Source organism: Pangasianodon hypophthalmus, chromosome 6, assembly GCF_027358585.1.
Source record: "Pangasianodon hypophthalmus isolate fPanHyp1 chromosome 6, fPanHyp1.pri, whole genome shotgun sequence".
NCBI classification, from domain to species: domain Eukaryota; kingdom Metazoa; phylum Chordata; class Actinopteri; order Siluriformes; family Pangasiidae; genus Pangasianodon; species Pangasianodon hypophthalmus.
In genome coordinates this window covers 4,741,748-4,754,355 of record NC_069715.1, presented here as the reverse complement: position 1 = coordinate 4,754,355, position 12,608 = coordinate 4,741,748, and the positions used below count along the sequence as shown (strand labels likewise).

The 12,608-nt window shown below is 37.9% G+C and overlaps 1 protein-coding gene across 1 annotated transcript; it reads left to right on the top strand.

Moving 5' to 3' along the window:
* Nucleotides 1-4,684: 4,684 nt before the first annotated feature.
* On the top strand, nucleotides 4,685-8,781 carry LOC113534724 (extracellular calcium-sensing receptor-like). The gene is made up of 6 exons (XM_053234953.1): nucleotides 4,685-4,874; nucleotides 4,996-5,281; nucleotides 6,206-6,958; nucleotides 7,045-7,272; nucleotides 7,579-7,702; nucleotides 7,868-8,781. The coding sequence occupies exons 1-6, from the start codon at nucleotides 4,714-4,716 to the stop codon at nucleotides 8,779-8,781; spliced, it is 2,466 nt and encodes an 821-aa protein (XP_053090928.1). The 5' UTR covers nucleotides 4,685-4,713.
* Nucleotides 8,782-12,608: the final 3,827 nt, after the last annotated feature.

The window sequence follows — 12,608 nt, the reverse complement described above, 5'->3', positions numbered from 1 at the left end:
GAAACAAATCTGCCAACATATACAGTACATCATTATTTTAGCTGAAGAATGTTTAAACACACAGTGTTGAATATTATGAACTAAATAATATTTAGATATCTTACAAATAATTAAGTCTAATATGGATATGGATGAGAACAGTTTAAACTTGTGACTTGTAAAATTGCAATTTTGTCTAATGTCTTTCCATAGAAAGGCATTTTGTATTTAGCAGCATCTTTGTAATCAAGAATATAGGGCAATTATCTACTGGCATTAAGAATTTATGATATGGCAAAAATTCCTCAACAAAAGGAAGTTGAGTGTGATACAGTATCTTCTTATATCAATACGCCCCAATGTGTATAACCATAAACCAATCAACCAAATAAACAACTATTAAATAAATAAATACACAGGGTTGGGAGGGTTACTTTATAATGTACTCCATTACAGTTACAAATTACTTCATAAAAAAATGTAATCAATAACATGATCCAAGTATCACAATATGAAAGTAATGTAATCTGATTACTTTCAGATTACTTCAAGGTCACATATGTAAATAAAGTCAAGAGAAAAGTTCCATCACTTTAGAGTTTCAACTGAAGTCATGATGGAAATGAGATGTGACAGTGGAGCACACATCTCCAAGGGCAGTCAAAAATTCGAAGCTCAAAAATATTATTAATTTTCATAATTTTGCGACATGATCTTAGAAGCTTTGTTAAACAGTATGTCCTTAAATTTGATTCAGCAAACAGTTCAGTTCTTTGTACACTCTTTGTACATTTTTTTCTTACACATTCCAATTTCATTAATTAATGTTAACAAGTACAAAGAAAAATGTCATTACCATCACACACAACATTTAAAAAAGTCTACACCATCTACATGTACATTAAGCTATTTCAAAATACATGTTGATCCAGGCCGTGATATTTCTTCGTTTCACCCATCGACCTTGGGGAGTTCTTCTTACTGGCTTTCACAGCAGTGTACCGGGAATGGATGGAGTGGGGTGATTTTGTGGGGGAATCACGTTAATTTCTACCAAAATACTGGATGTTCCCAGCTAATTCAGCACAGCTGGCAACCTTACTCACAATTGTGATCATGCAAATCAGGGAATTTCAAAGCACTTTCTAACACAATATTTTAGCTAAACTAGCTAACGTGATTTCCGTGCTTAAATGCCTCTTTCTTCAATAAAGACAGGGTCTTCAGAGCTGGAAGGCATAGTTTGAACTGTACTGTGATGTTTTCATTTTCTCCTTTATAGACAAAATAATTTTGAAATGGAATTAGCAGGGGTAGTGGTGGTGGGGAAAGGGGTAAGGTTGTGTTTGGCTAGGGATTTAGAAGGGACAAAACATGCTCCTGTAAAAAAGCACGCACCTGGAAAGCAATCTGATAGGGGGCCATACAAATGTTGTAATAAAAAATAACAACTATATCAATTAAAACCCACCTGGCAACAACATAATATACTTTCATGAACACCTGCATGTCTAAAACACAGCATCACCACTGTATGTTGCAATGCAGAATTAAGTCAGGAGTAAATAATAAATTGTTTATTTTGTTTACGGTTGTAACAAATGCAATTTAACATTTCAACCATACTAACAGACTTGAATGATGAGACATGTTCCATAATCGAAATTAATATCAATATCAAATAGCTGTTACAAACTACATTATTGTTGTTAATTTTCACAAGATGTCATTAATTCTGTCAATTGGTCAATGAAATACAATACAAACTAATACAAATACACTACATTTTACACAATAATTCAGAGAATTCACATAGTCCTATCTTTGTCCTAATACCTATGCCGGCTTATGAAGTTCCTTCTCCATGTCTTCATGTACAACACCAAAAACAACAGCAATTATAATAACAATAATAAAAAGAATCTTTTTTTTTGTCTTTATATTGTTTTTTTTGTTTTTTTTTTACATGCAAAGTCACTATCAATTAAAAAAGAAAAAAAAAAACAGATAGATAATTGCAGTTTTCCAAAATCTGTTGCTGTGCTAATATTGACTAGTCTTTTTGACTGCCATTGCCTGCATGCCACCCAATGACTATATATGGGTATACGACAAACAGGGATTCAAAAGTGAAGCCAAAATATCTCTATGGCCCTCTAGTGGCTGGCTGCAGTACAATTTTTAACCCTGCCTATTCCCAGGTTGGTCAATGGGAGTGGTGCCCATCTTTTAATGTAATTTTAAATTACTTCTCGACAAATTATTTTTGGGAATAGTGAACTGTGGTTTTTACAAGCTCAGCTGACTTTGATATCTCCCCCAAAATTTTCCCTTATGATAAATGTGTTTTATAGGAGTTATTTGCTGATAAATAAAAAAAATGGCATAGTCGATGAGGAGATTGACGGCTTTGAGCATGGCAGTCCAGCCTCATGAACATGCACACACTTTCAAATACAGACTTAAAGCTCGACAGTTCCGTAGCAAAGCCATGTCTTGTTCTGCTGTAAACTGCTGTAACAGACCCATAGCGAGGAGTTCTTTGCAGTTTCTCCAGTACGTTGCTCATTTACTTTTGATGTCTAAACTAGCTCATTGTACTGACATCATAACTAGCAAACCAATGTTAGTGATGAATTGATGGCATAAACCGTGGCAGCGAAACACTAGCTAAAGTTCATCATAATTTATGATTGATAGTATTACCTTATTGAACACTCAAAGTAGCTTGATAAGGTTAGCCAGTCACTCCTTTTCAAACAAATTCCACCTGCAAAATGAGCCGATTTCTCCATTCAGATGTATATCCTATGGCAGGTGTCAGAGTTAGATGAAAATCCTGGACAGCAGTGATTTTTTTCCCCTAAAAAACAGGTTATGTTAAGTGTAAATGTTGTCCAGTATATTTTCAGTTGGTACCTTAAACTTACTAATTGTACTTAGATTACTTTTAAATGTATTAAGATTAAAATTATGGATAATGTCAGCTAGCTAGCAGATGGTAGCTGAATCAGTCATGACTCAAAACTCTAAAATCTTTTCCTGACAATGGTAAAATCAATATCCCTGGGAAACCTATATGACTACAATTTAGCATTTTACATACTAATTAATAATGCTGTACTTGCCACTTTGAGTTAGCCAATGCACCATCTTAAGTTGCACTTCAGGTAATATCAGCATGCACACACATACCATGTCCATCACTAATATGTGTGGGTGAGAGGTGGACCCACTGTCCACACAGCTGTATCTACTGTGCATGCTCTGGCTCCAAGGTCTCTAGTGCACAGACACTGACTACGATTCTTGCAGGATGACAACAACCCATTTCGCCCCAAAAAAGGTTTAAAAAATAAAAGAGTGAATAAAGCCATGTTGTCCACTCATATATACAGTCACTGATGCCACCTACAATCTGCAGGTAAGTACTGTCACCAAACAGCAGCACGACAAAGAGTGCAGTAGTGCTACTATAGGGCAGCTCAAACCATGGAGAATGACAACAATCAGCAACAAAAGATGTGAGCAAGGTAAATATCCTTGCCATTAACAATATCAGTGGATCATGTTGAGTTGACAGCCATATACAGAGCTCAAAGGCCCCAAGCTACTCTCAAGACACACCTGGCCGAAATTAATTGGGTTTGGTAGACAGCAACCAACAACACTCCACTGCTCAGGATTCGGCCTCTGTGAGACTCCACCCATGACCAAATCAGCTTCCTGGTACACTGAGTTTACTTTCAGTAAAAAATAGCAAAACAGTAAAATCAAACACAAAAATTTAAAACCAAAAGCACAGAACACAAAAGATAAAAGAAAATGCTAGTGAGAAATGGCAGCACTGGCCACGCAGTACCCTTTAAATTAAATTTCTTAATGCAGGTAATTAATCCTATGTCTATATCTAAATCTAACCTTAACCTCAGTAACTAAAATAAAACATTTTGGTTTTTATAGCTTTTAAAATAAAAAGCTCCAGCTCCAAGTTTTCCAGCCAAATGATGGAGGAAAGAAAATTTTTTGAAAGAAACAGGAACTGAGTGCCAGTCACACGTGCATAGGAGAGCAGGAGAAAGGGGGAAAGGAAGGAGAAGTGGCATGTAAATAAGACAAAAGACAAGTGACGTTAATTAATGCACCCCACCCATTATGCACCACACCCAAAGAAAGGATCTATATGTATGAGGATTAATGACGGGAAAATCAGTGTTCCAACAGTCCAGGTCGTTACCAGAAAACACTGCAGAGACAGTTAAATCCAAGACAATATCCAAAACATGTTCAGAGAACAGGGCAGGGTCAAAATACCAGCTAACACAAAATTCATCAAAGAAAAAAGGCTAGGCAAAAGAATTAACATGGCTCAGAACTCACACAAATGACTAGCAAAATATATGCTTCTAGCTGTCACTAAAGAGGTCTGGGAACACTATCTATTCCCCTACTAGTCAGTGAACACATGCAAGAAATACAACAATGCAAACAGATTGGCCACATTGTTTGACAGCACAGGCAGGCCCAGCGTGCACAAGCCAACAATACTGCCTGTTCCTTAATGACATCAGAAAGCTCGCTACCTCTCTGATTTGTCCAAACTGAATTGTCATACCCAGAAGACCTAGAGCATGTCAATAAATACATGGAGACTACATCTGTTGAGGACTGATGCAACAAAAGTATTGGACACACTTTGTGATGTTATTCCTTGTACTACTCCTTTCTCTTAGCATGGCAAAGGGAGAATATTGCCATATTCTGGAAAACCCAGCAAATCCTCTGCTGTCCAAAGATGGAGATGTGACAATTGGAGCTATCTTTTCAATTCATCGTGGTACACAGATGCAGTCACTGGCATATACTGAAAAACCTCAACCTTTAATATGCATTAGGTTTGTTATAGTGGCACCTGTTTCTGCTTTATAATAATAATCTATATTTCTCCATTATATTACTTTTTCATTTTATATTAAATAATTTGAAATTTCATATGTTTTTTATGTATATTTGTAGAATTGACCTCAGTGAATTCCGACTTGCTCAGACTATGACTTTTGCAATTGATGAAATCAACAGAAGCAACAACTTGCTACCAAATATCTCACTTGGTTACAAGATTTATGATAATTGTCTCTCAGGCTTGTTATCTATGAAGGCAGCCATGTCTTTAATGAATGGTCAGGACATAACAGCAGATGCCTGCTCTGGACAAGCAGTAGTACAAGCCATCATAGGGGAGTCAGAGTCTACTCCTACTATAGCACTCACAAAAACTACAGGACCTTTTAACATCCCAGTGGTAAGGATCAATGATTTTAATCATTATTTAATAACAGTTTATTTAATAGTTACAAAACACACCTAAACATGCATGAGATGATTATCTTCATTTATAGAAAACATTCTACAATTAAGTCATCATATATATCTATTTTTTTATCTATTTACTAATCATCAATCCTCTGATATGAGTCTCTTCAGCCTCAAAAGCTAAGAGAAGCTCAATGTTACTTTGAGACACAATTCTAACAAGGAGGTAAATTATGGTAATTATGTTTAATATTCCAACAAATGTGCATGTTTATCCTAGATATGTATTTGTTTTTGAGCAATGTATGTTATTCTTATGGGTGGCACAGTGCTGCAGTGGGTACCATTGGCACATCACAGCCCTAGGGTCCTGGGTTCAATCCTGTGCTCAGGTTACTGTCTGTAAAGAGTTTTGAATGCTTTCTCCATGTTTGTACGGGTGCCATCTGGGTTCTCTGGTTTCCAGCCACTGCCCATATATGTGCAGATAGGTAGGCTGGCAACATTATATCGTCCTTAAGTGTGAAAGAGTGCATGAACATGTCACATGTTCACCTCATGCCCAGTGTTTCCAGGATTGGCTGTGTCCACCGCAAACCTGACCAAGATAGAGTGGTAAAGCTAACTGAATGAATGTTATTCTTTCTATCAGCATCATTTACATGAGTGTACTTTTGGATTTATAGTGTACATAATACATAACCATTGTTTTCACAGATTAGAATTTTTCTTTTGTGTTCTTCAGTTTAATGCTAGTTGTTATTTTCACTGTTAAAACAGGCTCCTGTCTAATTTTCTCTTGCTAGGACCATGTAAACATGTAAAAAAAATACAACAACAACAAAAAAACCTTTGGTGTAAGATGAACAAAAAAAAGGATTTAGTTATTTTTTACCTGTCCTTCTGTCCTCAGATAAGTCATGCTGCCACATGTGAATGTTTGAGCAACAGAAAAGATTACCCCTCTTTCTTCAGGACCATACCGAGTGACTACTACCAGGGTAGAGCACTGGCATATTTGGTCAAGCACTTTGGCTGGTCTTGGGTGGGAGCTGTGTACAGTGATAATGACTATGGCAACAATGGAATGGCCATTTTTCTGAATGCAGCCAAAGAGGAGGGAATATGTGTTGAGTACTCAGAGAAGTTTGACCGGTCAGATCCTGCCAAAATGGTTAAAGTGGCTGATATTATTAAGAAAGGCACAGCCAAAGTAATTATTGTATTTCTCGCCTACTTTGATATGAACATTTTTATAGAACAGCTTATATTAAATAATCTAACTGGCTACCAGATGATTGGTGTTGCATGGATTTCTGCTGGTGATCTAGCAACACCAGCAAGTTACAATGTATTGGCTGGAGCCATTGGTTTTGATGTGGGAAAATTGAAGATTGGTAATTTTGCTCACTATGCTGTCAATGAATTTTGGCAAACAGCACTCCCTTGCTTGCATACAGAGGGAAATATATCTCAAACTGAAAACAACTGCAAGAAATATGAAGATATGATTCAATTTAAAAACTACAGTAAGGATATATCAGAATTGAGATATGCAAATAATGTCTACAATGCAGTCTATACTGTGGCACATTCTCTACACACGCTGTTGAGATGTACAGAAAACCAGAGTTGTGAGAAAAACAAAACAATTCAACCATGGCAGGTAACACAAAGAAGAGAAGAAAAGCAAGCTATCTCCATGACTGAAATCGTCATTAAATAAATAGTGGTTTTCTTTTCGATTTAAAGGTTGTTATGTCGCTAAAAAGGGTAAATTTTACCACCAAAGTAGGAGAACAGGTTTGGTTTGACAGCACTGGGGCAACGGCTGCAAAGTATGATGTGGTTAACTGGCAACGAGGGTTCAATGGAGAAGTGCAGTTTAAGGTTGTGGGCTATTATGACGCCTCTCTGCCAACTGGACAACAATTTGTCCTAAATGCTGAAGATATAGTCTGGGCTGGAGAGAATAGAGAGGTACATACATTGTTTGCTAATTCTAAGTTTTTTAATAAAATATAATCTAAATTGTAATAAATTATATTTTTTAATTAAATCAGGCCCTACTGTCCTATATAACATTTTTCGCAAACATTATACATCCCACTAAATACACATGAAACATTTTACATCAACATAGAGCTTCAAAGTAAATCGTACAAAGCTGTAAATCTGCATGGATTTCATTATTAAACAAACAATTATAGCTTAACACCTGCATGTTATTGTCAGATACAACCTTATAATTCAGAGGTTGTAGGCATAATATATTGTCCATATTAGAAGCCAAGGTCTGTGTGCAGTGAGAGCTGTCCTCCAGGAACCAGGAAAGCTGCACAGAAAGGAAGGCCTGTCTGCTGCTACGACTGTATACCATGTGCAGAGGGAGAGATCAGTAACCAGACAGGTAATTTCAGCATTATCAAATTTCAAAGACAAGTTGTTAATTGTACATTGTGTATCCTCCTTTTATTATTTAGGATACAGTTCCTGAGCAATGGTATTAATAAATAAAACCATAAGTTAAACTTTATTTTGCTTCTTAATGATAATAACCATGATTATTTTGCAGATTCAAATAACTGCGAGCAGTGTCCAGGAGAATATTGGTCTAATGCTGATAGAGATAAATGTGTGTTAAAGGTCATAGAGTTTCTTTCATTTACAGAGGTTATGGGGATAGTACTGGTACTTTTTTCCTTGTTTGGAGCTACATTAACTGTGTTAGTAGCTATTTTATTTTTAATAGAAAAGGACACTCCTATTGTTAAGGCCAACAACTCTGAGCTGAGCTTCCTGCTGCTGTTCTCCCTGACTCTGTGTTTCCTCTGTTCACTTACTTTCATTGGACGGCCCTCTCAGTGGTCCTGTATGCTGCGACACACAGCGTTTGGGATCACGTTTGTCCTCTGTATCTCCTGTGTTCTGGGAAAAACAATAGTGGTGTTAGTGGCCTTCAGGGCTACACTTCCAGGCAGTAATGTAATGAAATGGTTTGGGCCTCTACAGCAGAGACTCAGTGTACTTGCATTCACTCTCATACAGGTTCTTATTTGTGTGCTGTGGTTAACACTTTCCCCTCCTTTCCCCTATAAGAACATGAACTACTACAAGGAAAGGATCATATTAGAATGTAACTTGGGCTCAGCTATAGGTTTCTGGGCAGTGTTGGGTTATATTGGAGTACTTGCTTTCTTGTGCTTTGTTTTGGCTTTCTTAGCTAGAAAGCTGCCAGATAATTTTAATGAAGCTAAATTCATCACATTCAGCATACTCATATTCTGTGCTGTGTGGATAACCTTTATTCCAGCTTATGTCAGCTCTCCTGGAAAATTTACTGTAGCTGTGGAGATATTTGCTATTTTGGCCTCTAGTTTTGCTCTACTGTTCTGTATATTTACACCTAAATGTTATATTATTCTGTTTAAACCTGAACTAAACACAAAGAAAAATATGATGGGTAAAATGGCATCTAAATCACTTTAAGGAACAAGTTGTTCAAATCTTCAAACATATATATCATCATGTTAGCTGTAAAATGTTTATAAAACTTACTTCTAATTAAATATATCCATAATATGGATATGCATAAGAACTGATTAAACTAATCAGAAAAAAAATCAGTGTTGTGTCTTATCTCTGCCCATAGAAATATATTTTGTATTCAGCAGCATGCATGTTTCATGAATGTAATACAATTATCTCATTGGCACTAACAATTTGTGATATGTCAATTTTCCTGACAAAAGGGAAGCTAAGAGTGATATCTTCTCATATTATTAGGCCCCAGTGTATATAAACATAAATCAACAAACCAACCAATAAACAAACAAGTACATAATGTATAATGTAAGACAATATGTCATGATAGAATAAAAAAAATAAACTTCACAAACAAAATATGATTGTGCTAGATGATGGATGGTCTTTCCTCTACTTTTAAAATGCATCTGCTATGGGATCCATTAGATCAGCAGAGGGCACTGAAGACTGACATTTAAGACCACAATCACATGCACTAGGCAACATTTCTCACACAATTTACCCAATATGCTTATTTATTCCAATTCAGATATAGGGGCAGGAACATGTGGAATGGTGATGGAGGTGGTTTTCGATTTGCAAGCTCTGAGAAGGTTGTCCATATGGATAATCAGTTGAATGAAGTGCAAGAGGAAAGCGCTGGGAATCATTTCTGGGTTTGCAGAAGGGGTCACATTACTCACATTAGAAGCCCAGATGTGGCATTGCGGGTGCTCGTTGTTCCCCCTTGCAGACTCAGAGGAGATCCTGTTCCCCCTTGCAGACTCAGAGGAGATCTTGTACAGTTGTGGCCATTTACTGAAGAAGCTGCTCATGCTCACCAAAAAGTTGACCATCGGAGGAAAAAGCAATCTGGAGATTTATACAATTGCAATTATTAAAAATGTAAATAATCATTTATTTCAATTACAAAGTTCATTTTAAGAAAGGCTAAAATGTATAAGAGAATTACAGGACCCCACATCAATTCAATGGGCAAAAAAACAAAAGGGCAACTGACAACAGAAGCCACTACATAATCAACTAAATGGGTTCATCTGCATGCTTCCGCTTTGCTACACTCATGGTAGACACAACGAAACCTAGAAGGGGCGGAACATGGAAGAGAACTCAAAAGACATTAACAAGCAAATCACAAAAAACAAATTGTATAAATAAAAATCGAAAAACCAAACAACGAAAACAAAAAAGGCAAAAACAAAAACGTACACCAAGACAAAGACAACAAAGGCAAAGACAGAAAGCAAAATAAAAGCAAATATGACTAAGTAAACCAAAATAAAGGCAAAGTATGTGAGCATGCAAGCAAGATGGTGTTGCACACAGATGCAGCGGACCGGGGCTCCCCATGTAAATGCCACTTTTTCTTTTATCTTTATTATCTCATTTTATTTTTAAGCACACTTACATTAAAGAACCAATTACAACTATTGGACATTGGACTAAAAAGCTTCAAACCATCTCCTTCTCCCCACATCCCAGACAAGCTACTATGGACAACAGAACCTGCTTGGGTCACCATCCAGGAGAAGAGGAGGTGCAGGTGGCGGCAAGAGAGGAAGCAAAAGCAAGGCAAGTGAGCCAGCATAAACGCTAGGCTAAAGAGCCCCTCTTATTAGCCCACATTCTTGAGTTTGTCGCGACCACTCAGTACATATCCAACAAAATCAATGAGATAAGACTGAGACTCTTTACAAACAAGATGGACAGCTGTGCCACTATTTTCACCGGAACCTGGCTAAATGCTAACAACAGGACTTAAAGACAAAGGTGGTGGTGTTTGTATTTATATACAAGACTGATACACTACAGCTGACACTATTGAGCAATTCTGCTCTCAGGACTTGGAAGTCATGATGTGAAAATGCAGACCTTTCTATCTACAGAGACCATTCACTGTTGTCATCATAAATGCACAAGCTAATGCTAAGCTAAAACAGGCTGAACTTCATGATGCTATATGTGAACAACAGAACGCACACTCAGACAGTGTTTTCATAATAGCAGGGGATTTTATTCAGTCCAACCTCCGGTCAGTGCTTCCCAAATTTTACCAGCCTGTAGATTTTCCAACCACCAGGAAATATACCTACAAGAATGACTACAAAGCATTCCCCTCCATGTCGGCCGGTCAGATCACCTTTCTTTCTTCCTAGCACCAGCGTACAGACCCATCATTGCAAAATCAAAACAAACCATGCTAACTGTAACAATCTGGCCTGAGGGGGCCATCTCAGAACTAGAGGACTGCTTTGATAACACTAATTGGGATCCGTCCGAGATGCCACCAGGGTTCTCACACAGACTTAAACATATATGTCTTCTCCGTTGTAGCCTATATTAACTTTTGTATGGATAATGTTACCACTGTAAAGAACATTTGCACATTCCCAAACTGGAAACCTTGAATGAACAAGGATGTCCAGACATCCTGTTAAAGGCTTGTTATCATGCCTTTCTTGCAGGTCATATGGGGGCCTACAGAACAGCCAGGTCTGACCTAAGGAAAGGCATCAGGAGGAACGAGGCTTCAGCACTGCCATAAACCGCAGAACGAAGTGCACTTTAGCAGCTCAGACCCCTGACGCTTGTGGCAAAGATTAAGTCCATCACTGATTACAAAAGCAACAATATCTGCCCAACCACAGTCAACACATATCTCTCATGAAGTGAACAACTACTTCACATGATTCGACAGAGACAATAGTGAACCCATCAATAAGTTGATGTTGGTAGGGGATGCACAATCACTTGTGCTGAGCTCCCACAAAGTGAGATGAGCCCTAAGCCACACCAACCCTAATAAAACTTCTGGACCAGATGGAGTTCCCAGATGGGTAGTGAAGCACGGTGCTGGGCAGCTGACAGCAATTTTCACCAACCTCTTCAACATCTCCCTAGTACAAGCCACTGCCTCAAGTCAGTGACCATCATTCCAGTTCCAAAGCTAACATAAACCCACCTGCCTCAAGTCAGTGACCATCATTCCAGTTCCAAAGCTAACAGCTGTTAAGAACCAGAATGATGATTATACGATAGCATAATCATGAAGTGCTTTGGATGACTAGTCCTGGCCGACAAAAAAGCCACATCTCCTCCACTCTAGACCAACTACAATATGCCTACAGGAAAAAAACAGTTCTACTTAGTATGCTATTTCTCTGGCCCTCTACACTGCCCTGTCACATCTCAAACGGGGTGACACCTATGTCAGAATGCTTTTTATCGATTATAGTTTCACCTTCAACATAATTCCCCCCAACAAACTAGGCTTCGAACTTCATAATCTTGGCCTCATTGCACACCTATGCAACTGGATTCTGGACTGTCTAGGGCCCCATTCACACCTGGCATTATGTGATATTGTCATATGCATCCCAGACAACCTCTGAATGTGGTTTGTGTGGTCGGATCACAATGCGTCTTCGACACATAATGAAAGTTCACAGATGCCACAACTTTCATAGGGCTGATCTCAGACATGGGATAACAAGTAATCCGACAGGGAGGAAATCAAGAACTTGGAGACATGGACTCTGGCTCTAAACTACAAGAAAACCAAAGAACAGAAGTCAAGAATACTCTGGAGAAGGTAGGCGTATCATTGTCAAAATCTACAATCAAGAGACGCCTTCACGAATGTAAATACAGAGAGTTTACAACAAGGTGCAAACCACTGGTAACATTCAAGAACAGGAAATCCAGATTGGACTTTGCCAGAAAACATCTAAAAAAGCCTCCCATGTTCTGGAATAAGATTCTTTGGACTG